Source organism: Martes martes (assembly GCF_963455335.1).
Source record: "Martes martes genome assembly, chromosome: 10".
Classification (NCBI taxonomy): domain Eukaryota; kingdom Metazoa; phylum Chordata; class Mammalia; order Carnivora; family Mustelidae; genus Martes; species Martes martes.
In genome coordinates this window covers 60,005,528-60,032,664 of record NC_137898.1, presented here as the reverse complement: position 1 = coordinate 60,032,664, position 27,137 = coordinate 60,005,528, and the positions used below count along the sequence as shown (strand labels likewise).

The following is a 27,137-nucleotide window of genomic DNA, read 5'->3' as shown; positions in this document are numbered from 1 at the left end:
ATGAGGCCAAATATGCCTAGGATAGGTCAGCACTTAGTAGCCAGCATGCTTGAAACCAGGTAAATTAAGATAGAACTTTTACCCTTAAGAAGTTCATCATCTTGAAGAGTAGACAGTCAATCAAAAATTACAAGTCAGAAAGAGAAGGGTTAAACTACAGAAGGCTATGGGGATAGCTGTGCTGTTTGCCTACTATGTGATGATGCCTACCAGGATTATTATATCATTAACTGCTCAGGAAAGAAGGAAGGGTAGGGCAGAATAGGAGGAAGGGAGGAAAATTTCTCCCTGCATATTTAAAGAACAAGGAATAAGAAAAGTTGTATGTTTTGAAGTGAATGTCTCAAATCTAAATAGGCATAATAACCTCAACATCTACTAGGCTGCTTAAATCTGTTAAGAGAGTTATGAATGAGTCATGAGTTGCACAGTAGCAATCCTAGTCACTGTTGCCACAAATTCCCTAGTCTAGGAGTCTTGCAGTGGAGGCAAAATACTGAAGTTTAATTGCAGTGAGCTATTTAAATCAAGGCATCAGTGCTAAAAAAAAAAAAAAAAAAAAAAGTCCTCATTAGGAACACTTTGAAGGGAATGGAAAGAAGGCAACCAGATGGCTGTCTGGGTTGTGGTAGTTTAGAGTGTTTATTACTAGTGAAAAGGGCATGTTACTAAAGCAGCAGAGTGAAGATTCTAAAAACTACATACTGGATCAGATTATTAGAGATCATCTAACCTAAATCTTGTGTTATGGAAGGGGACAATTAATTAGCTGCCTATTATGTGTCAAACAGAATTTTCAGTTCTGCAAGAAAAGTTTCCCCATTTTAAAGACAAGAAAATACAAACTCAAATGTAAAATGATTTGCCCAGAGCCACTTTCGGTACCACTGGAGCTTGGATTTAAACTCAAGTATATGTCTGGTTCCAAAGTCCTCTTTCTACTACATCATCATAGTGAGTCCCAGAGAGAAGGAAAGATAAATTGACCAGAGCCACATGGCTTATTAGCAACAAAGACAGGACTTCCACTTACACCCAGAAAAAGTCCAAAGCAAAGAACACACATAGACGCATGGTGGAAAAGGAGTGACAGTAAACAACTTCAGCCCTCTCCTATGATTTGGATGACTGGATTTTTCAACACAACTTCCTTCTTTTCTTTTTTTTTTTGGCATATGTGTGTGCAAGAGTGGAGTGGTGGGGCAAAGGGAGAGCGGGAGAGAGTGTTTAAGCAGACTCTGTATTGAGCTTGGAGCCCAATGTAGGGCTTGATCTCACGATCCTGAGATCAGGACCTGAGCCAAAACCAAGAGTCAGACACTTAATCAACTGTGCCATCCAGGCAACCCCTCAGCATAACCTCTCATCCAATTATCAAAATTTATTGGTAGTATGTGCTTGGGACGGATTGGCAAAACTATATTTTGAAGAACAGTTAAGTGTGGCATATAGTTGGACCACTCTTTAAATAGCACTACTAATTAACTTTCTTCTCTAAAAGAAAAAAAAACTAATTTATGACATAAAGGAATAAATTTTTCCTAGCCAACCAGAAGTGTTTTCTCAAATCTGACATCAAGCAACATATCAAGGAGGGCTTATTACATTTAAAAACAATCCAATTATCCAATTCTGCAGACACTAAGAAGAAACAGATTTGCTAGTAATAAGTCTAGCAACCATGTAAAAAGGTATATTTACTCAGAAGTGCTCAGGTCAAGGGGCTCAACCCTGGCACAAGGTGGAAAGGGAGAAAAGGGGGAGAGAAAGAGATCTATTACTTCCTATACCTGTGCTGCAGTGAAAACAGTGGAGAATGTGCAGTCTAAAGATCAGTCTCCCACCGTTTGCTAACATCAGGGCTTGGATTACGTGTCCTTTACTGTCTACTCTAGACATTCCTTCACTTCTCACCACTCTCTATTTCCTAGCAGAATTCCAGATTGTTTTAGTAGCTAGTAGAGATATTTGGTTATCTTTCCTCCAGCCCAAGGTAATTAATGAGAATTGGTCTAAACCAGTCATAGTAATTTCATTCCCTACTGCCAGTTGATGCACATGTAAACCAGTTCTGGACAATGAAACTTAAGAGAAAAACTGGCTGGGGAATTTCCCTTTCCAGAAAACAAAAAAAGGAAAGAAAAAAAAAAAAAAGACAAGCTTAGCTAGGAAAAGGCCTTTTCTTCTGTTCCTTCCTTTTTATTTGGAAAGATGGAATAAAGGTAAGAGGAAAGTTGAGTTGCAGCAGCCATCTCACAACCAAAAGATGACAAGCAAGAAAAGGAAAATCCAACATTCCTAAGGATGGCAAAATTAAGGATGCACAGGGTCCTTAATGATATAGTTGAATGACTAAATCAACTCTGGAATTTCCTATTAATAAATATCCTTTTGGTTTAAAGCACAGTAAATTGTTAATAGCAAATACAATTATTTTACATTAATGTAATACTGCTAATTTGAACTGGAGAGTTTTGTAGGTCTGACTGTACTTAAATAGTATAACTATTGAGTTTTTAATTATATAAGAATAATATGTCTACTTATACATAAAGAATTTATCCCTTAGTTTTATAGTGTACATAATTAAGTGATACTACATTAGACATAACTTAGGCCAATACTAGGCATCTGAAATATTTTTCCTTCAAAAAGGATTCAGACACATCTTCAAAAAAGACTCAACATCATAAAAATGTTTATTCTAAGTTAATTTACATATTTAATGTAATCCCAATAAAAATACTGTTAGGACTTTTTTTCTGGTACTAGTTTGATTTTATTTTTATTTTTATTTTTTATTTATTTATTTTTTTAAGATTTTATTTATTTGTCAGAGAGAGCAAGCGAGCACAGGCAGACAGAGTGGCAGGCAGAGGCAGAGGGAGAAGCAGGCTCCCCGTCGAACAAGGAGCCCAATGTGGGACTCGATCCCAGGGCACTGGGATCATGACCTGAGCCGAAGGCAGCCGCTCAACCAACTGAGCCACCCAGGCGTCCCAAGTACTAGTTTGATTTTAAAGTTTATTTGTGTATTTTCAGCCATGAAAAGAATGTGATCTTGCCATTTGCTAACAACATGGTTGGACCAAGAGAGTATTATGCTAAGTGAAATAAGTAAGACAGAGAGACAACTACCACATGATTTCACTTATATGTGGAAAATAAAAAATAAAACAAATGAATAAACAAACAAGAAGCAGAAAAAGACCCATAAATACAGAGAACAAACTGATGGTTACTGGAAGGGAGGGGAATGGGGGGATGGGCAAAAACAGGTGTGGGAAATGGGAGATACAGGCTTCCAGTTAACAGAATGGATATGTCACAGGGAGTAAGAGGTATAGCATAGGGAATATAGGCAATGGTATTGCAATAGCATTGTATGGTGATCGATGGTAGCTGCACTTGTGGTTAGCAGAAGATAAAGTACAGACTTGTGGAATCACTATGTTGTACACCTGAAACAAACATAACATTGTATGTCAACCATATTTAAAAAAAAAAAAGTTTATTTGTAAGAATAAACAAGTAACCAGGAAAATCTTAAAAAAGACTCTACCACTTACTAAAACATATTTAAAATGCCTCTGTAGGGGCGCCTAGGTGGATCAGTCAGTAAAGCGTCTGCCTTTGGCTCAGGTCACGATCCCAGAATCCAGGGATCTAGCCCCGTAACAGGTTCCCTGCTCAGTGGAGAGCCTGTTTCTCCCACTCCCCCTGCTTGTGTTCCCTCTCTTGCCATCTCTCTCTCTCAAATAAATTAATAAAATCTTAAAAAATAAAATAAAATGCCTCTGTAATTAAAGTATAGTAGTGGCACATCAATAAATAGGCAGTGAAAAGAAACTTAACAGATCCAAATCTATGTGAAAATTTGGTACATGATAAAGGTATCATTTTTTAAAAAGATTTTACTTATTTATTTGAGAGAGAGAGTGAGTGCGCACAAGCGTGGGGAGAGGGGCAGAGGGAGAGGGAGAAGCAGACTCCCCACTGCACAGGGAGCCTGACGCAGGGCTTGATCCCAGGACCCTGGGATCATGACCTGAGCTGAAGGTAGATGCTTAACTGACTGAGGTGTCCCAAGGCATCATTTTTTTAAAACAATTTTATTTATTTGAGAGAGAGTGTGCAGGAGCAGGGGGAGCGGTGGAGGGAGAGGAAGAAGCAGACTCTCCGCTGAGCAGAGAGCCTGACTTGGGGCTTGATCCCAGGACCCTGAGATCATTTTAATCCAGGGGAAAAGACTAATTTTTATTGAGGTAAAACTCATATAATGGGAAAAAGACTTTTTAATAAATGGTGTTACAACAATTGGATAATCTGTGGGCAAAGATAAAACTGAATTTGTTCCTCACTTTGCACATTAAGATAAACTTAAAATGGGTGTTAAAAAAAGGAACCATACAGGGGCACCTGGGTGGCTCAGTTGGTTGAGTGACTGCCTTCAGCTCAGGTCATGATCCCGGAGTCCCGGGATCGAGTCCCGCATCGGGCTCCCAGCTCCACGGGGAGTCTGCTTCTCCCCTTGAACTTCTCCCCCTCTCATTCTCTCTCTCTCTCAAGTAAATAAATAAAATTAAAAAAAAAAAAAAAAAAGGAACCATACAGTTCCTGGGGAAAAAAATACATGAATTCCTTTATAACCTGGGAGAAGTAAATGTCTTTCTGCAATTCAAAATCCAGGAGCAACATACGCTAGACAGATTTGAGTACGTTAAGATCTAAAACCAAAACTTTTGGTGTGCCTGAGTAGTTCAGTCAGTTAAGCATCTGACTCTTGATTTCAGCTCAGGTCATAATCTCAAGATCAAGCCCCTTGTTGGGCCCTGCACTGGGCACAGAACCTGCTTAGGATTCTCTCTCCCTCTCCCTCTGCCCCACCCCAAAACCCTCTCTTAAAAAAAAAAGAATAAAAACAAAACTTTTTACATAGGAAAATATATTGTAAGCAAAGTAGAAAAGCAAGTTGGAAAAATATTTTTAACATTTATAAAGAAGAAATATCCTGAATACACAGAGCTTCAAAGAGCAACTTTGGAAAACAGTTTGGCAAATTTCTTAAAAAACTACATATAATTTACCATATGACCCAGCAATTCCATTCTTAGATATTTACCCAAGGGAAATCCAAATATATTTCCACAGAAAGATTTGTATGTGAATGTTCATAGCAGCATTATTAATAAAAGCAAAAAAATGGAAACAACCCAAGTGTTCAGCAACTGATAAACAAGTTAATTAAAATGTGGTATATCTACACAATGGAATGTCATTCAGTAATAAAAAGGTATGATGTACTGATAACATGCTACAACATGGATGAATCTTGAAAACATTGTATTAAATGAAAGAAGCCAATCACAAAAGGCCACCTACTGCATGATTTCATTTACATGAAATATCCAGAAGAGGTAAATTTGTGAAGTCAGAAAATAGATTAGTGGTTCCCAGGGGACAGGGGAGGGAGAAATAACTGCTAGCAGGTAAGTAGTTTCTTTATGGGATAATGAGAATATCCTAAAATTAGTGACAATGACTGTACAACCATAAATATACTAAAAACCACTGAACCATATACTCTGAAAGGGTGAATTCTATGGTATATGAAATTTAATTTTTAAAAACCTAATAAGTTTATCAATAAACTTACTGATTTTAATAACAACTTTAATATTTGAAAACCTAATAAGCAACAAAAACAGAGATGCTAGGATTTGTAACTCAATATGTGAGCTTGAGCAAGTCACTTCACTTTGTCCTTTATTTCTCCATTTGTGTGAATAGCTCCTTAAAGGCTTTCTAAGAGGCCTGATATCCATTATAAATTTAAGACGCTGAATGAAGGACTATCTAATCAGATATGAGTAATATACAGCTTACAGGGAAAAAGCTGACATTACAAGAAATTGAAAGGAGAGCTTTTACTTTATAAAGAATAAGCTTTTCTCACCATTCTCAATATAAAATAATTCACCAGTTGTCATTCCTTAAGAGCTTGTGTGTCAGGAAGCTAAGTGCTTTGCATGTATGATTTCATTCTCACAGAACTCTAAAGAAAACAGAAATTAAACGAAAACAAAGACTATGCGAGGTTAAATGACTAGACCAAAGTAAATACACAAGCTGGACTTCAAACTCAGATCTTTATCACCATTTTTTTTAAAGATCTATATCACTTTAAACAACAATTTCTACACCAAGGTATTACAAGATCAACCATGGACTAAAAATCTGAAGTCTGGGTTTGAATCCTGTTTCTGCCATTTGATGATTCTGTGTTTTTAGGCAAGTCAAAGAACATTTTCATTTTCTCATTAAGAGAAAATATTAATCCCTGCCTTAATATATCTCATAAAATAATACAGAAAGGCACTAATATATCTTCCAGTTAAAGTACTGTAGAAATGTTAAGAGATTACAGAAATATAGTACTATTGATAAACCAAAAACATGTTGAAAATGAATGGTTTTAAAAATCTGTATAGTCTCTCTAATGGTAACATGTACTAAAGCAGTGATTTTCAAAACATACTCCTCTCGGAACCCTCCTACACTGTTGGTGGGAATGCAAGCTGGTGCAACCACTCTGGAAAACAGTGTGGAGGTTCCTCAAAAAACTGAAAATAGAGCTACCCTACGACCCAGCAATTGCACTCCTGGGTATATATCCTAAAGATACAAACGTGGTGCTCCGAAGGGGCACGTGCACCCGAATGTTTATAGCAGCAATGTCCACAATAGCCAAACTGTGGAAAGCGCCTAGATGTCCATCAACAGATGAATGGATAAAGAAGATGTGGTATATATACACAATGGAATACTATGCAGCCATCAAAAGACATGAAATCTTGCCATTTGCGACGACGTGGATGGAACTAGAGGGTATCATGCTTAGCGAAATAAGTCAATCGGAGAAATATAACTATCATATGATCTCTTTGATATGAGGAAGTGGAGATGCAAGGTGGGGGGGTTTGGGGGGAGGTAGGAAAAGAAAAAATGAAAAGATGGGATTGGGAGGGAGACAAACCATAAAAGACTCAATCTCAAGAAACAGACTGAGGGTTGCGGGGGGGAAGGGGGATGGGAGAGGGTGGTGGGGAAATGGACATTGGGGAGGGTATGTGCTATGATGAGTGCTGTGAAATGTGTAAACCAGACGATTCACAGACCTGTACCCCTGGGGATAAAAATACATTATATGTTTATTAAAATAAAAAAAATTAAAAAAAAAAAAACATACTCCTCTCAAGCACACTCAGGCGCTGTAGACTAAATGGTTGTGATCCTCCATCCCACCCCCCAGCCCCAAATTCTTGTTAAATCCTAATGTTTAATGTGATGGTATTTGGAAGTGGGGCCTTGGGAGGTGATGAGATCATGAGAGTATAGCCTTCAAGAATGGGATTAGTGAGTGCCCTTAGAAAACAGACGCCACAGAGCTTCCTTCCTCCTTCTGCCATGTGAGGACAGATCAAGAAGACTGCCATCTATGAACCAGCATGTGGTCCCCACTGGACACAGAATCTTTCAGCAGCTTGATCTTGGATTTCCCAGCCTCCAGAAATGTGAGAAATAACATTTCTGTTGTTTACCAGCCACCCAATCTCTGGTATTTTTGTTACTGCAACGCTAACAGACTAAGATACCAGTTACAAGTAGGAATCACAAACCAAAGCAACTCCAAAAGCTTTAATTAAAAAAGGTAAAAACCACTATTTTTGGCATCATCTACTGGAGTCTATCAAGGAATAGTGAAACCAGGATTTCAGGCCTTACCCAAAAAATAATTGTGGTGTTTTGAGACTAAACATAAATTTAATCCTGGTTCTGCCACATACTAGTTGGGTGACCTTTAATCTCAAGTCTGAATTTCCTTACTAATAAACGCAGAGAAATATCTACCTTCCAAGGCTGTGAGCAGATTAAAGTAACATACATAAAGCTATTACCACAATGACTGGCACAAAGTACCTACCTGCACAAAGAAAGTAATTGTTATTACTACATTATTTAGACTTAAGTCTAATTTGAAAAACTAAATTATGGAAACTCAAGAAAAATCATAAACTCAAAACCACCCTGAATATGCAAACACATTTAAATAAGGCTTAGTGAAATTAAAGGCCAGACATTATGAATTGAAAGAGTTGAAAGAGTAAGTCATGTAAGAGACTGTCAAAGGAACAGGTCCAACTTGAAGTAAGAGATAGATAGGAGAATGGAAAAAGATGGGTAGATAAGAAAAATGAAATGAATGAACAGAAGAAGAAATAAAGAAGGATGCTTTAAAACTGGTTGAAGTGAGACTTCATAAATCAAGACTGAGGAAAAGGCTGAATGTTAGTGTATTTGGAAAGAAATAAGATGCACGACTCAAAATTAAGTATGGCCAGGATAACAACTATGAATCCAAAAAACATAATGGGTCTCAGAGACTCAAGTCTTAGTTGTTAGTGGCCCTACCATTAAGCTTCTACTGCCTTAGTATGAAGAAGACTTGATTTTTCTTTTTTTTTTCCCCTTAAAGACTTAGTTATTTATTTTAGAGAGAGAGTACAAACAAGCAGGAGGGCTAGAGGGAAAGAGAATCTCAAGTAGACCCCACACTGAGCGTGGAGCTCAACTTGGGGCTCCATCTCAGGACCCTGAAATCACAACCTGAGCTAAAACCAAGAGTTGGACACTTAACCAACTGCACCACCCAGGCACCCTGAGTTTGTTTTCTTATTTATTAACAAAAAATATTGTCCCCTGCCTCTCAGTTTTTACCTTAGAGAATACAGAATTCTCTGAATGGTTTTCTCTGAATGGTTTTCTTACCATAGTGCCATGAGATCATTTCAAATGAAAGCTCTCTTTCTAGGGCAGGGACAGAGTCTGTATTACCACTAACTTTAGATTCAGCTGAGGCCTGCCAATGTTCCAATAAGGAAACAGAAAAGAAAAATATATGAAAACAAACCACTTAAATAAAATTCACCAACATAGCTCTTCTCTTCACAATATTATAAAGAAGGATTTCCCTGAGGAACTTTATTTTCTAGGATAAGCAGTTAACAAAGAAGACCAAAGCATCTATTTAAAGAGGGTAAGTTACCAACAATCATAATATTCTAATAAGCAGATTTTCGATTCATTTTCTCTTAGTATTTTTTTTTCAGTTCTTATCGTCAGAGAACTTGTTTCAACAAAGTGAGAAGCTGAGCTCTAAACTAAGCTGTAGCATATATAATTATTAAAAAGTTAATATTTTTATATATTTTTACAGAAGAGTGCTGGTATACTAAAGGACCAAATTTTAGTTTAAGAAAGGCAGCAATTAAGAAACATACCAATAATAAATGGTACATTTATTTTTATACTCCAGGTTAATTTTCCCAAATAATCTATCATGGATCAGTTTCCAGATCCTCCTTATTCATGTTACAGTCTTACTTTTCTGTCGTCTAAAGCCAAAACAATCCCCGTTTTACACCTTGTATGAGGCCTTCTACTACCTCCGTTGTGCATCCAGCACCTATCCTCTGTTAAGGTTTTCTCACCTTTCTACTGCGTATCATAGTCAGGTCTTCAATCCTTAATTTCCTCTCTTGGTTTTTTCAAACCCAGCCCCCTCAATTCTCACCACCTTTCTACCCTACTCTTCTAATTTATGGGATTCTTCTTTCTCTTTATTCCAAGGACCTTCTTTCACAGTACTGCAGTGTAGTACCTCATCTCCTTTTTGATCAGTTTTTCTACATAGTACTTCTTTAAAAACTAAGATTTCTCCTCTCTAGTCTTTATTCCAAGCATATCAACCCATCTCCAGAATTCCAAACACACCCTCTTAACTACCTCCTACATATTCTTCCTATCCCTTTTCTCTTTACAGTTACTAGTCTTCAGAATACCACTTGATACTACAAATACCCCTCAAAAAAGCCCGCCTATTCAATTCCCTCTGCTTCCTAGTATTTACCTCTCCCATGTTCAACTCATACCCTTCTCTCCTATACCTGAGTACCCCCTAATCTGGCACAAGCCATTCAACAACCTAAAACTCCCCAAACCTATTTCTTCAACACAATTCCTCCTTTCCTAGTAAATGGTTTTCCCTAAAACATTTTAACTGGCTACTCTGAATGCTTCATTAATTCTGAGTCTTCTTAACCAGTATATACCTTCCATCAGACTTTGCCTGGCAAAATCAACTGCCCAAATATCCTCTTTAAGCTTTCCCTACCTTACCTCTGCAGCACTTTCATTCACTAAACCCTGTTCTCAGTCTTTTCTCCATCTCTAGAGCCTATGGTCACTCTCTAAGCACCTCCTCACTCCTCCCCTTACTCCCTACCCTCACTTCTTAGCACGTTCCTATTACCCTTAACAGTCTACTTAGCTATATTCTCCATCTTCCTCAGCCCTGTTTTCAAACTTTTTCAGTTCTCCCCTAAGAGACCTAATCTCCTAATCATCCCCTCACTCCCTGAATCTGCCTCTTAACACCCCTAGGAACTCTCTCTAGAACCTTCTGCTCCCTAGTTTTCTTTCCTTCAACCCTGCCACAGATGATCTCAATTCCCTCAGCCTTTCCTTTTTTTTTATAAGAGGTTTTTGTTTTTGTTTGTTTGTTTGTTTGTTTGTTTTTAATCTAGTTTATTTGACAGAGAGTACAAGCAGGGGGAGCAGCAGGGAGAGGGAGAAGCAGGCTCCGGCTGAGCAGAAAGCCCCAAGTGGGGTTCGATCCCAGGATTATGGGATCATGACCTGAGCCGAAGGAAGACCCTTAACCAACTGATCCACCCAGGCTGGCATCCCTCCCTCTCCTTTTCCAATATCTAGTTCTTTTAGTCTTTTTACTACTCCCAAATCTTTCCCTAGTTGTTCCCCTAATTCCCCTCAACTTTTCTCAGTCATTCCCCATGTCCCTCAATCCTCCCCGACAGATATTCCCGATTTTTGTCACCTCTACTACCTTTCCTCAAACCTCCTCCATCACTTCTTCTGGAGGTGCCTCCTACTTCTCTTAAATAATCCTCTCAGCTTTCTCAATCTTTGCCTCATTCCCTCCTTCCTTCAATACTATTTGTCCTCCAATTTCCATTGACTTGGCGCCTCCCCTAGTTCCCAAATCCGCCTTCAACACCATCTAAACGTCTCCAGGCCGCCGCCAATATTCTCTCCCATCCTTAGCTTCCCTTGACGTGCCGCTCTAAACGCCCAGAGACACCATTCTCCAATGGCCGGCGCCTGGCCTCTAGGGGAAAGGGGTATGGGTCACGTACCCCATTCGCATCTTGGCTCCGCTCTGACTGCCCCCGCTGCCGGGGAGAGGTGGGCGAGAGGGCAGACGGCCGAGGTGCATGCTCTTCTCGAGGGCCGACATGAGGAGAAGGCCTCAGGTAATCAAACAGTAGCCTAAGCTTCGTCCCACGCTAAGTGCGGCCCAGCCGGTCACAGCTCGCTCCCCTAGCGACGCCCAGTGCCTTTGGACAGCACCCAGCTACCGGCAGCACCGCCCACCGCCCACCGGCTCCGTAAACTCCACCCCCTCTCCTCAGCGCTTCCACCGGAAGTGCGCCACAGCCCTCCACAAAGGAAGCTGGGTAACGGAGTTTACGGATCTCTCGGACTCCAAGCGGAGACCTCATCGACCCTCGCCGGAAAGACAAGCACTCCTAAAGGCAATGCACCCTGGGCAATGAAGTCCTCAAAGGGCGTATCCCTTTGCGCTTGCGCAGCTGGAGGCGATAGCGTCAAATCTCGCAGAGGTAGTTTAGCAGAGCATGCTGGGTGTTGTAGTCTATTTGCGGAAAGAAGTCTTGGCGCCTTTCCTTCTCACAGCTTCTCGCAGACTGTTACAGGAAGAGCCCCTTCTTCCTGCTTCCCAGGCTGCCCGGCGGCTCCGGTTGCCGGGGAACGCAGGCGCCTTGGGAAGGGATGGCGGGAGGCTACAGCTTAGGCGCTGGAGCGAGAACTCAGTTGGCGAAGAAAAGCTCTGGCTCGTCATGAAACAACGAAAAGGCCAGGGGCCTGTGGGCGTCCGAGGCCGCAAGAAAAGAGGTAAACTGAGCGACCAAAGGTCGAGGAAAGAGCAATGAGCGGAGTTAAGGGAGCAAAGTGTAAAGAATTCTAGAAGACTCCCACACGCGCCTGTAAAAAACAGCCGGGAGAAGGGAAGGAAGTGGGAAACAACCAAGGAATCAAAGGGTTGAAAGAGAAGGCATTTGGCTCTCCATCGGATGGAAAGGAAATAGGGGCTGAAGTGGGGGGACAAAACGGACAAGTAAATGGGGCGAGGTAAGGGCTAAAAGGGTGCAAGCAGAACGTTTGTAAAGAAAGGGAATAAAAAAAAATAACAGTAGTTTTTTAACTTTTTGAAGTGAGATATACTCGACATATAACATTGTCTTAGCTTTAGGTTGTACAACATCATTGACTATTCCTATATATTGCGAAATGAGCACCACAGTGTCTAGTTAGCATCCATCACCAATCACTAAAATTTTTTTTCTTGTCATGAAAATTTCTTTTAAAGGTTTTATTTATTTATTCACCAGAGACAGCGAGAGAGAGGCAGAGGGAGAAGCAGGCTCTCCGCTGAGGAGGGAGCCCGTTGTGGGACTCGATCCCAGTACTGTCAGGATCATGACCTGAGCCCAAGGCAGACGCTTAACTGAGCCACCCACGTGCCCCTCATGAAAATTTTTAAGACTCTTTTAGCAATTTTTGTTTAAGATTTTATTTATTTATGAAACAGAGAGACCAGGAGAGGAGGAGGGTGAGAGGGAGAAGCAGACTCCCTGCTGAGCAGGGATCCTGATGTGGGACTCAATCTTGAGACCCCAGGATCATAACCTGAGCTGAAGGCAGTCGCTTAACCAACTGAGGCACCCAGGTGCTCTCTTTTAGCAACTTTCAAATATACAGTACATCAGTAACTATAGTCACTCTGCTGTACATTACATCTCTATGACTTAGGACTGTTTGTTTGCTTTAAAGATTATTTATTTACAGAGAGAGGAGGAAGGAGAGTCTGAGAGTACAGGGGGCTGGGTCGGAAAGGCAGAGGAAGAAGCAGGCTCCCAGCTGAGCAAGAAGACTGATGCGGGGTCCATCCCAAGACCCTGGGATCACAACCTCAGCTGAAGGCACACTTAACACACTGAGCCACCCAGGCGTCCCTGAGGTGTTTTTGATAACAAATATGTGTTTGTGTGTGGGAAGGTATACCTTTGTGGAGTTCCACATGGACTGGAAGACACATAAGTTGGAAAGGTGGTATGTCAATAATTATAATAGTCAAGGATCATGTTTTATACATTACTGAAACCCCAAGAACTAGCATAAAGCAGGAGTCGGTAAGTGGCTGAATGAGTCAAACATAAGACAATCATGAAGAATGAAGGGCTACAGGCAGGAGTTGGGAAAGATAGTTGTGGAGGAGAGAGGAAGAAAGTGGGGAGTGACAGGGTGTGGAAGTATTGGAGTGGGGGTGAAGGCATGAGGATCTCTGAAGGATTTGAGAGGATGAAAGAGTGTGTAGCAAGAGGACCTTATCAGAATAGTAGGCTTAAGGAGAAACATGCTCTCCAGAAGAGCAGAGAAATGTTAGCTGCAGAGAGAACAGTTGCCCTGGTAACCCAGGACAGATCAGGAAACTGGAAATTGAATCTTTATAGGGCTGCCTCCAAACAACAAACAAACAAACTTTGTGTGACTTTGCCTTTTTACATTACAGGTAAATTGGTATTAAGAATAGTGATAGTACATTAGGTCATTGGATTGAGACAGAATCTACAGTCTGGACGTGAATCTTATCCAAGCCATTTAAAGATAATTAAGGCAGTTTTGAGGCAGTACCTTTCCGGCCAGGAATGATGGGAGGATATGAAATGGAAGCATGGGTATGTTCAATGCTGCTGCTCCCTATGCCAAACCAGTCAAGCATATTTGGTTTATAGGAGGAAAATAAAAATAGAAATAACATAAGAATCTCCTTCTTGCTGTACCATGTGTGTATATATCTGTGTGTATGATACATATATATATATTTGCTGTAATGCTCATATACACACCTCTGTATTATTTTACATCAAAATTAGTTATCCATAAAGATTATGGTGGGTCATCTTGAACTATAGAGAGCAGAGAAGGTGTTTGCTTTACAAATCTAAAGACTGACATATATAGATCTCCTGATCTGTTATACTCCAATGTATTTTCTTCCTGTTGAGCATGACCACTCTCCAAGGGAAAAGTAAGAGTAATAGAAAGATTAAAAAAAAAAAAGAGTAATAGAAAGATATGTGTAATATAGGAATGGTTTCCTTTTTTTTTAATTCCAGTATAGCTAACATATAGTGTTATATTAATTTTAGGTGTACAGTATGGTGATTCAACAATTCTATGCATTACTCAGTGCTCTTCATAAGTGTGCACTTTAATCCCCATCACCTATTTCACCCAACCCAACCCCCAGCCTCTCTCCTGGTAACCATCAGCTTGTTCTCTATAGTTAAGAGTCTGTTTTTTGGTTTGTCTCTCTTTTTTTTCCCTTTGTTCATTTGTTTTGTTTCTTAAATTCCACATGAGTGAAATAATATGGTATTTGTTGTCCTCTGATTTATTTCACTTAGCATTATACGCTCTAGCTCCAGCCATGTTGTTGCAAAGGGTAAGATTTCATTCTTTTATATGAGTGAATAATATTCATATTCATATATATAGTTTCTTAAATCTCTACATCGTGATTAGGAGGTAACTATAAGTGGAAGATAGTCTGGGTCATTAAAGGAAAGTTTTATAGAAAGTCATGTTTAGGGGCGCCTTGGTGGCTCAGTGGGTTGGGCCCCTGCCTTCGGCTCGGGTCATGATCCCAGGGTCCTGGGATCCAGCCCTGCATCTCGCCCTCTGCTAGGTGGGGAGCCTGCTTACCCCTCCCCCTCTGCCTGCCTCTCTGCCTACTTGTTATCTCTCTCTCTCTCTGTCAAATAAATAAAATCTTTAAAAAAAAAAAAAAAGAAAGAAAGTCATGATTAAATGCTTTGTTTACGTTTATTATCTGTCTGAAATCCAATAAATATAAAAGCCAGTAAATATTTTGAGCCCAGTACTGTACTAAAAAATGGTGGCAGAATCTGAAGATGGTGGTGTCTGTTTTCATTGACTGAATGATGTTGGCAGGAAAGAAAATACACAATTTAAGGTGGTCTTTATTGGAATGCTGAGTCATATGCTATAGACTTAATCATTTGAGCATTGAGTGAAGGGAGTTATTGCTGTTTCATGTTTGGTGATGGTTTTAAAGTAGGAGGTAAAGATAACATATCTTAAAACCTGGACATTGCAATAATAAAAAACAACACTACTTGGAAGAAAAATTTCAACCACTTCTGAGATTTTAAAAACCTATGTACTCTGTTGTTATGCTTATATTTTTTTAAAGATTTTTTTTTTTTTTTGACAGACAGATCACAAGTAGGCAGAGAGGCAGGCAGAGAGAGAAGGGAGGAAACAGGCTCCCCACTGAGCAGAGAGCCCGATGCGGGGCTTGATCCTAGGACCCTGGGATCATGACCTGTGTCGAAGGCAGAGGCTCTAAGACACTGAGCCACCCAGGCGCCCCTTTATGCTTATATTTTTGAAATGGTATCTTTTGAAATTGAAGTATAGTTGACATGCAATGTTATGTTAGTTTCAGGTGTACAACATCGTGATTCCAGAAATCTATATGTTATACTATGCTCACCACAAGTGTGACTACTGTCTGTCCCCATACAACACTATTACAATACCATTGACTATATTCCTTATGTTGTATGTTTTATTCCCATGACTTACTCATTCCATAACTGGAAGCCTGTGTCTCCCACTCCCCTTCATCTATTTTGCCCATCCTCCTGCTCCTCTCCCCTCTGGCAACCATCGGTTTTTCCTTATATTTTTGGGTCTGTTTCTACCTTTTTTTTTTTTTTTAAGATTTATTTATTTATTTATTTATTTGACAGACAGAGATCACAAGTAGGCAGAGAGGCAGGCAGAGAGAGAGGGAAGCAGGCTCCCTGCTGAGCAGAGAGCCCGATGCGGGGCTCGATCCCAGGACCCTGGGATCATAACCTGAGCCGAAGGCAGAGGCTTTAATCCACTGAGCCACCCAGGCGCCCGCTGTTTCTACTTTTTATTTGTTTGTTTAGGTTCCACATGTAGGTGAACTCATATAATATTTGTCTTTCTCAGTCTGACTTACTTCACTTAGCATAATACTCTCTAGGTCCATCCATGTTGTTTGAAAGGCAAGATCTCATTCTTTTTTTATGGCTGAGTAATATCCCATTTTGTACATACACCATATCTCCTTTATCCATTTATCTATCAGTGGGTTACTTCCACATCATGGCTGCTGTAAATAATGCTGCAATAAACATAGGAGTACATATATGTCTTCTAATTAGTGTTTCTTGTTCTTTGGGTAAATACCCGGTAGTGGAAATTATTGGATGATGGGGTGATTCTTTTTTTTTTTTTTTAAGATTTTATTTATTTATTTGACAGACAGAGATCACAAGTAGTCAGAGAGGAAGGCAGAGAGAGAGGAGGAAGCAGGCTCCCTGCGGAGCAGAGAGCCCGATGTGGGGCTCGATCCCAGGACCCTGGGATCATGACCTGAGCTGAAGGCAGAGGCTTTAACCCACTGAGCCACTCAGGCGCCCCCATGGGGTGATTCTTAATTTTTTTTATCAATGGGGTGATTTTTAATTTTTTTTTATTTTTTTAATTTTTTAAATTAATATATAATGTATTATTAGCCCCAGGGGTACAGGTCTGTGAATCGCCAGGTTTACACACTTCACAGCACTCACCATAGCACATACCCTCCCCAGTGTCCCTACCACCCTCTCCCTACCCTCCTCTCCCCGGCAACCCTCAGTTTGTTTTGTGAGATTAAGAGTCTCTTATGGTTTGTCTCCCCCCCCCCCCCGCCCCGGTCCCATCTTGTTTCATTCTTTTCCTACCCCCCAAACCTCCCACGTTGCATCTCCATATTTTTAATTTTTTAAGGAACATTCTTACTGTTTTCCACAGTAGCTGCACCAGTTTACATTCCCACCAGTGGTGCATGAGGGTTCTTTTTTCTCCACATCCTTGCCAACACTTGTTATTTCTTGTCTTTTTGATTCTAGCCATTCCAACAGTATAAGCTTTTATCGTTTTGATGTGCATGAAATGATATCTTTCAATTAAAGAGGAGTTTGTCTTAGCATATCTTGAGTTGGTATTATGTTCTTAGAATAACCTGAATCAGACCCTGAATACTAATTATCAAGGTCACTTAAGTGACCAGATAGGTTATTATATGGTCCGCTTTGCTCTTTGCTTCTCATATATTAGAATACATAAGATAAAACATCTCTCTGTAGAGATGAAAATGCGTTCTCATTCAAAAAGCAGATTATTTTTCTATATTTAGTTTAAAGTTTGACTTTTGTTTTTGGATTTCTCCGCAGGTTTGAGTGATATTTCTCCATCTACAAGCCTACCACCTCTTGTTGAAGGCCAGCTACGCTGCTTTCTGAAACTTACTGTCAATAAAGTCATATGGAAGATTGCAAAACCTCCCACTTGTGTACTTGTCCGAGTGAGATGGTGGGGAGAAACATCAGATGGAACCCTATTTTGTCCTAGGGACGCATTGCAGACTGAACCAAAAGCTGTGAGAACAACTACCCGTTATGCTGTTCGCTGTGGTCCAAAGCAGTTTACCTCTTATCTAACTGGTATGTTTCTGTCTTATCATTTTACCTGCAGGCCTAATAAACATGTATTATGTTGTTAGCAGTGGGTGTGATAGTGTACATAGTATATGTTGAGTGAAAGAAGTTTTATAATAGCCCTTTTATTGAGAGTATACTATGTACCAGCAGTTGATGCATATTATTTCTTATACTTAATAACCCTGCAAGAAAGACATTTTCTGTTTTATAGGCAATGAAACAGGTTCAGAAATGAAATGAATACTCTTTAAAGTTATATAGTTGAGAAATGGCAAAAGTTGGATTTGAACCAATTTCTGTCAGACACCAAAACTCACACACTTTCACCACACCATGCTGCTTTAAGAAATAACTGTAGTCTCTGCTCTGAGACTTATAGTATGCTCAAGGAAAGAACATATATATATGTTATATAATATATATGTGTTTTATATATGTATGTAAATATATATATTTACATGTATAAAAATAAAAGTATATGTAAAAGTATATATGTGTTAGGATTTATATATAATGTATAATGTATGATATATAATTTTTGTATAATGTGTATATATATATACACATTACATATAGTACGTATGTATATGAACTTTATTAATAGTGCAAGATAACACATGCTAAATGAGTGGGTTAGTGGATTAGTAATATTGGTTTTCAGAGCAGGGAAGGATCCCTTTACAGGAAACCAGGAGTCAAGATTTCTTCATTTCTGTTCAAGGAAAGCATTATAAGTGTACTGTATTTCTCTATTTGGGTCAGGTTTTTGCATAAACACATTTTGGATGGTGGGGTTATTTATCAAATCAATCCAGTTCAAGTCAGTAAAAATTAAGTAGCATGTAAACATTGTTGGTCTAAAACTATTAGAGAATCAGAGTTGAAATAAAGGTTAAACTGTCCTTAAGAAGGTTATATTCTATCAAAAAATTTTGAAAACCTCAAGATAAAAAGAACAAAAAATTCAGTCTCTCAAAAGATACATATTGAGCACTTAGCATTTCGAAGTCATTGTGCTGTAGGCCCTGTGGGGAATTAGAAAAATGAACCAATTTAATCAGAATGGTATCTAATTCTAACTAAATTCACAGAGAAATTTAGTTAAAATACTAAGTAGGAAGTGATAATTACTATTATAGGATACCCATAGATACCCTGGATACTATAAACCTAATTTAACAAATGAAGAGTAAAAATTCTTCAGTAAGACAAGATATTTATTAATATGATCAACAAATCAGACATTTATTTGAGCATCTTGTGGTATAATAAAGAATGTATTTGAACTTGAGACTGATGTTATCAGCTGCAGGATTTGGGGAAAGTCCCTCCCCATGTCTGACTCCCCTTTTTTCTCATCTGTAAAATGGCCCTTTCACCTTGCTTTTTCATGAAGAAGCAGCTTGGTTGAATGAGAAGAACATGGGCTTTGAAGTCAGTCTTGAATTGGAACTCTGGCTTCAGAATTGGATGGCTGTGTGCTGCTGAGATGTTCCTTAAGATCTTGGAACCTCGATGTCCTGTTAGTTAAATGGGGGATAATAACACTAGTGGTAGGAATTATTGAGAAGATTCAATGAAAAAAGTTGTGTTAAATGATTGGTCCACTACCTGGCACACTGTAGGTGTGAATCTTGTAAAAATATAAAGTCTTGGGCAGTGTGGGGAATAAAGAAACTGTAGATGCAGTATCTGATCAAAAGGAACTTACAGATTAGTTGAAAAAAACAACACTTATATGTATGAAATAGTAGTAAGCGGTGCCAGGCAGTAAGTAATTAAATGTCTGATTACTTGGCACATACTGTAAATATCATATGAATATTCCAGGAAGTTATTAAGAGCCAAGTTTATCGTAAGTTCTTATGAAACTAGAATCCTACTTCCTTTTTTTTTCTTTTTTTTTTTTTTAAGATTTTATTTATTTATTTGAGACAGAGGTACAGAGAGAGAGCATGAGCAGGGGGATAGGGACAGAGGGAGAAAGAGAACCAGATTCCCCACTGAGCAGGGATCCCGCTGCAGGGCTTGATCCAAGGACACCAGGATGGTGACCAGAGCCAAAGGCAGACAGATGTTTAACCATCTGAGCCACCCAGGTGCCCCAGAGAATCCTACTTGTGTTGTGCACTAATTGGCTGCTTGAATTTGAGTAAGCCATTTCATCTTCCTGGGTCTTTATTTTCCCGTTATTAAAATGAAGGGTTAACCACCAAATGGGTCAGTATTCACATTTTATAAATCTATTTAGGAAAGAAGCTTTGTAGAAGGTAGGATTTGAATAGGAGATGGATGAGGTGAACCTTGTAAGTGAGGCCCAGCTGTGGACATGAATATGATGTGTTTATTAGAAAATGAAGACACAAGATCAAACATTAGTTCACAAGATGTATGCTCTCACTGTAAAGTTGGGGAAAATATAACTATTTCTTAAGCTATGTGGTAGGTATTTGGTTCATTATTCTTTTATGTACTCTTTTGTATGCATGTTTCATTTGAAAGAAAATAAGTGCATCGTTCTGGAAGCCATGAGGAAGCAGCCTGGTGGCCAGCCTGGCAAAGCCAACACTGGGCCCCAATCCCAAGTAAGCCATCACCAGGCTTCAGGTGATGAGCCCCTCCCATCCCTGTAGACTAGGCAGGCTGCAGCAAGCAGAAATAGTTGGGCTCTTTTATATCAAAACAGCAAAACACTGAAAAGGAAGTTGAGAGAACCTCACTGTTTAATAGCCAAGCCACACACAAGCCTTCCTCACACCCTGTAATCATTGCTAATTACATCAATGTAATCTTTTTTCTCTGTGTGAGGTATTTGTCATTCTTCCCTAAAACTTTATTGTTCTTTTGATTATGGGTTCACTCTTGCCCAGCCCCAGACTGATGTGGTAGGTAGTGTTTTATTTGAAAATAAAATATATTTTTTTAAGTAAACAAGTTTTCTGATGTATGCCCCTCTGCCCATTTAAAAAAAAAGGAAAAGAAAATAAATGAAAAATATCTGTGTATGTTGTAATTGTTTCTGATTAGATATGGCTGTGCTGGTGCTGGAAGTAATCACCAAAATTGACCATCTTCCAGTTGGTAGAGTTCAGATCAGTGGACTAGCCCAGCTTTCTCCAACCCATCACATCAGTGGATTTTTTACCATTGTTTCACCAACGTCCAAGAAACTTGGAGAACTCCAGGTAAAAATATTTTAATTATTTTCTGTATAGACTAAAACTTTTACAGCACCAGTAGTTGAGTCTGTTTGTAGAATAGATAGGTACATGACTCCCATATATCATGCTAATTCCCGCTTCATGCCTTTGTTCATGTTTTTACCCAAAGACTATAATGTATCTTACTTACCCAAATCCCTCTTAGTGCTTTACTGTGTATCTCAAGTGCCAGGTCTTTCACAGCTCCTACTGCATTCATCTTCTCTGTACTCTTTATTAAATTTATAACATTGATTATATAATTATCATTCAGTTATAATCCTACACAATCTCTAAAATTATGTTTTAGTAGTCTCCCTTTAACTTCCCTTCTTTCTAGTACGTAGATTAACTCGGAGGCAGGACAGTGTTTTCTACTTTCTGCGTTTTTCCTACAGCTCCTAACATGGTGTCAAGCATTAATTGCTTGTTTGACTCATGTAAGTGGTATCTTTGGTGTGTGCATTCATTGATTCAGCCTTCCTTTTTTTTTATACATTATTTTGTGCCACTAAGGATAAAGAGATAAGAGATGATTTTTTCATGTAGTTTTCCAAAGTCACGTAGGAGGAAATAGAAGAATAACAGGTAGAATGCAGACTGATAGGTGTATACTAGGTGCATACTGCTACGTGTATGTACAGGATGGTGGGGAAGAACATAGAAGGATCCTTTTTGAGGGACACTCTTTGAGAGTGCTTCTTAGAAAGCTCTGAGTATTCAAATCGCTTAGAAATTTCATGAGTTTTATGCTTTGTCAAATGTATTCTAAAATACAGAAATTTAGACAGGTATATAAGAAAATAGTTTTAAAAATATGAGAAAACATATACAGCATTACCAGATATAAGAACCTCTTATAAAACGACAAGCACAGGAATGGCTGGCTCAGTCAGAAGAGCATGTGACTCTTGATCTTAGGTTCCTAAGTTGGAGCCCCACCATTGGGTGCAGAGATTACTTAAAAAGAAGAAAAAAACTACAAACATATAATCACATTAGCGGAACAGAATAGAGTCCAGAAATAATTCCATCTGAATGAAAGAATGCAATATTTTTTTATTGTATTTACCATATTTTTATATATATTAAATTTAAAAGGTGACTCCTTATATTTGTAACTCCATGGTGGTGTCTGGTTTACTCCTACTTTTCTGACAATGATAAAAATTCCCATGCGATCTACAAAACAGTTTGGCATTCTGCTTCAAGAGCTGGTAATTCTACTCTTAGGAACTTATGTTAAGGAAATACTGTAAAAATAGGGAAACTGTCTGCCTAGGTCTAGTTACAGAAATATACTTTTAATATTGAAAAAATGAAAATAAATTGTTTAGTAATATTAAAATTATAGTCTATTAGTGGAGTATTTTGTTTCCATAAAAACAGAATTACCTAGTTATGATTATGTAGCTGCATGGATAAAATGGATTTTTGGATTGATGACTAGAGAGAATTAAAATTAACTACATAATCAATGATTGGGAAAAAATAAAGAAAATTGAAAACAGTTGGGAGTATTGGCTTCTAGGTAGTTTTTTTCCTATTTTTAAAATTGAGATATAATTTATATGTCATAAAACTCACCCTTTCAAGTGTACAATTTACTGGTTTTTAATACATTCACAGGATTTTATAACCATCACTAATATCTAATTCCAGAGCTTTTTATCACCCCAAAAAGGAGTACTGTGCCTATTAGCAGTCATTCCCCGTTTCACCCTTCCCTAGTCCCTGGCAGCCGCTAATTTAACCTCAGTCTCTCTAAATTTACATATTCTGGACAGTTCATATAAGTGAAATAACATATTATGTAGCCTTTTGTAACTGGCTTCTTTCACACAGCATAATGTTTTCAAGGTTCATCTTCATTGTGGCATGTCTCAGTACTTCATTCTTCTTATGGCTGGATAATATTCACTTATATGAATAGACCACATATTGATCCATTCTTCAGTTGATAGACATTTGGATTTTTTGCACTTGACTGCTATGAATAATGGTAGTTCTGTGAACATTCATGTACAAGTTTTTTTGTGAACACATTTTCATTTCTCTTCGTATATACCTAGGAATAGAATTGCAGTCATAGGGTAAGTATGTTTAACTTTGAGGAATTGTCAGACTGTTTTCTAAAGTGGCTGGATCATTTTTTTTCCATATTTAAGTATCAGTTGATAAAATAATGTCTGTGTGTTTTTTATTTAAATGCTATTGGGCTTGTTAGAAAATTGTATAGAGCATTGGAGGTAAAAGTCAGATTTTAAAAGATTATGGAATAAGGAAATAAGTAGTAATTAGAGATTTCTATTTCCCAAATAAGTGTCAGTGAAGGGAGGGAGAGGTGGTGTGGTCTAATGGAAATAGCACTGGAGTTTGGACATGGACTAACAGTTATGGACAGTGGAGAAACCAGAACAGAAATGGTTACAAAACAGTTCTGATGTTCACTTGTCCTCTCTGAGCTTCCGTATTTTATTTTGTAAAAAAAAGTACTAAAACTTTTACCTCACAGTGTTGTTGCAGGGATTAAATGAGATGAAAAAATATGGAAACACTTAACATCATGTTTAGACATGTGATGGCAACATGCCAAATTTACTTGAATTTGAGAGGACATGACTGATAGTGGGTAGTAGAATTCAGAAATTTTTTGGTACTATTTTAGAAAAGGGGTTGACACACTTTGCCTGGTGCTCCCTTTGTGGCCTTCTAACTAAACATGGTTTTTACACTTTGAAAAGGTCATTAATTTTTTTTTTTAAGATTTTATTTATTTGAGAGAGGGAGCGTGTGGTGCACCAGCGGAGGGGGGCGGAGGGAGAAAAAGCTACACTACCCACTGAGCAGGGAGCCCTACTCAGGGCTCAATCCCAGGACCCTAAGATCATGATCTGACCCAAAGGCAGAGACTTAACGGACTGAGCCCTTAGGTGCCCCTTAAGAGATCATTTAAAGAAGAAGAAAAATATGCCATAAATAAAGCCTAAAATATTTATTCTCTGCCCCTTGACAGAATAAGTTTGCTGACTCCTTTTTAGAATATAAGAGACCTGATTTGTGTGTAGACCAAAGAGAAGCAAGTGAAGAAATTGAAAATAAGAGGATCATTGAGCCAATAAGATCATGAAGAGACCTAAATAAGAATGAGTTTCTACCATGAACACAGTTACTAGGGTTACATACGTTGGGATGGAGGAAGGCAAAGAGGAGGAACATTTTGAGATAAAATTGAAAGTATTCATTTTGATCATTTTTTAAAAATTTTTTAAAGATTTTATTTATTTGACAGAGAGATATAGTGAGAGAGAGAACACGAGCAGGGGGAGTGGGAGAGAGAGAGGTAGACTTCCTGCTGAGCAGGGAGCCCTATGCAAGGCTTGATCCCAGGAGCCTGGTATCGTGACCTGAGCTGAAGGCAGACACTTAACGACTGAGCTACCCAGGCAATGCCCTGATCATTTTCTTATCAACATTTATTGTATATCTATCTACCATATGTTAGACACTATACATTTTATTTCACTTTTTAAAATTTTTCAGAGATATGCAAAACAGTATCTTCTATATATAAGATATATAAATAACCATATAGTAAACACAAATTGTCCCCTCACCCAGGTTAAGAGATATTAAAAGAGTAAGTGAACAAAGCCAATTTTAGAGATTCATCCATACTATTTCGTGTATCAGTAGTTCCCTTTTGCAGAGGTGTGTTCCGCTGTATGGATATTCCATGATTTTTTATCTATATGCCACTTAGTGAACATTTGGTTGTTTGGGGCTTTTTTTGTTTTTTGTTTTGTTTTGTTTTTTACGATTTTTTTGCTTCTTATGAGTAAAGCAACTCTATGTAGACATGTGTTCTTATTTTCTTGGGAAAATACCCAAGAATGGGATTGGTGAGTCATGTTTAACTTTTTAAGAAACAACCAAACCATTTTCATAGTGATTGTGTAACTTTACATTCCCATCAGTGGTACATAAACATTCTCCACATATCTGTCAGCAGGTGGTTTGGGTAGTCTTTTCAGTTTTTGTTATTCTAGTGAGTATGTCCTGATATCTCACTGAGGTTTTACTTATCATATCCTGATGATATGATAAGTAAGAGATTAACAACAATAATAAAATAAGCTATGTGAATGTGCTTTCTCAAATAAGCATATTTGTTCATATGCTTTTGTGCCGTTCTTTTATTTTCTTCAGGGATTCATAGGCTATAACCCCCAAGGGAAATCTGACTTGCTCACCACCTGTATTTGTAGATCTATGGCAGCTTTCATGCTGCAAGAGCAAAGTGAAATACAGTAGTCCCCCCTTGTCCTCGGTTTCTCTTTTGGTGGTTTCAGTGCAGTCAGGAGGCAGCTGATGCTCCTTCTAACTTTTCCTCATAAGATCCATAGTAGCCTGTGGCTATGTCATGATGCCTACATCATTCACAGCTCTTAATCTCATCACATAGACCTTTTATCATCTTATCACTAGAAGGGTGAATGTAGTATTTTTTGAGAAAGCACATTCACATAGCTTATTTTATTATTGTTGTTAATCTCTTACTGTGCCTAATTTGTACATAGTTATGTACGTAAAGGGAAAAACATAGTGTATATATAGGATTTAGTACTATCTACAGTTTCAGGCATCCACAGGGGGTCTTGGAACATAACCCTGTGGATAAGTGGGGGGACTACTATAATTATGACAGAGACTATATGGCATGCAAAGCCTAAAATATTAATTCTGTGGCTCTTTCATTGGAAAGGAAAAATAATCAGTGCATCTAATGGTTCAGCTTTAAATAGAACACATGCTCATATAATAATTTTAGGTCAATCCATAATCAATGTTTATAGTACAGCTAGATGGGCAGGTTGGGAGATAAGGAGGTAGAAGGATGTGGGATTGAGCTAAATTTTTATCTTCCATATTAGAAAGTCAAAAGATAATGCCTGAAAACTGAGGAGGGGATCAAGATGTGATAGAAATACAAGCACATTATTTGGAACTCTAGAGGTAAATACCGTAAGAATCAAGGGCAGGTGTTGAAAGTAGTTGCCTCTGGGAAAAGAAAAATATCGGGGTCTGTGTGAGGGACTCATTTTTGTAATAGAACTCTCTGATTCTTTAAATTATATGAATGTAAAATGTTAATTTAAAAATCACTTTTGGGGTGCCTGGGTAGCTCCCAAGTAGGTTAAGCATCAAACTCTTGATTTCGGCTTAGGTCATGATCTCAGGGTTGTGGGACTGAGCCCTGCATTAGGCTCTACACACTCTACACTCAGTGGAAAGTCTGCTTCTCCCTCTCCCTCTGCCCTTCCCTGAGCTCGCTTTTTCTCTCTCCCTCTCTAAAATACATCTTTTTTAAAAAATAAAAATAACTTTTAAAAAAGAGCATGTAGTGAGTGATGGGAGTCATCATACCATTGCTTTGCTGTCCCCCAAAGCAGTCATGAATTGACTAAATGTGGAATCCTTCTTGTCAAGTGGTAAGGGAAGCCAATGGGCAGCTGATAGATTGAAAGATAAATAGAGTTGGTTTTAGATTGTTGCTCTGAAGATCAGGTTTAGTCAGACCTCAAGAAGACAGATGCATAGTTACTAAAGGGAAACTGAGATTATGGAGATAGGACAGTTTAAAATAATAAGAAGGCCAAACTAGCTGGAGGGTGCTCAGAGTAGTTTGACAATAAAGATCTTTAGAACCAAGCTGTTGGAGAGAGGAAGCTTTTCGTGTATTCCATAATTGGTATAGGTCAGATGTTGAAAATAACAAATGAGTCAAACAGGCTGACTATAATAATAATCAACAGCCAAAAATATAATAAACTCTTAAAAAATACCAAACTTGGGATGCCTGCTGGCTCATTTGGAAGAACATGCAATGCTTGATCTCGGGGTCATGAGTTTTAGCCCCGTGATAGGTGTAGAGTTTACTAAAAAACCCAAAAACCAAACTTTATTATGTGAGCATGTAACATATTATATACATATATATGATTATTTTATGTTGAAATTGGAAAAAAACTTAATTATAAATTTTTTGCTTTTGAAATCAATTCCTTTGATTTAGCTAAAAACTTGATACTTTTACTTCTCTACCAAGTTATCAGTACCAGATGATTTATATATATATATTTTTAGATGATTTATATTTGATGGGCATTAC

General features: G+C 38.4%; 2 protein-coding genes across 2 annotated transcripts in view; one reads left to right on the top strand and one right to left on the bottom strand.

Annotated features, from left to right (window-relative positions):
• The window catches only part of PPME1 (protein phosphatase methylesterase 1), a 65,236-nt gene extending 53,663 nt beyond the window's left edge, over positions 1-11,573 (bottom strand). The window contains exon 1 of the mRNA XM_080816051.1: positions 11,277-11,573. Coding sequence (XP_080672177.1) covers positions 11,277-11,377 — 101 coding nt within the window. The 5' untranslated portion in view covers positions 11,378-11,573. The remainder of the gene's footprint in view (positions 1-11,276) is intronic.
• Positions 11,574-11,842: 269 nt separating this feature from the next.
• Positions 11,843-27,137, top strand: part of C2CD3 (C2 domain containing 3 centriole elongation regulator) — a 142,723-nt gene continuing 127,428 nt past the window's right edge. Inside the window, exons 1-3 of the mRNA XM_080815490.1 lie at positions 11,843-12,054; positions 17,499-17,768; positions 20,793-20,950. Coding sequence (XP_080671616.1) covers positions 12,000-12,054; positions 17,499-17,768; positions 20,793-20,950 — 483 coding nt within the window. The 5' untranslated portion in view covers positions 11,843-11,999. The remainder of the gene's footprint in view (positions 12,055-17,498; positions 17,769-20,792; positions 20,951-27,137) is intronic.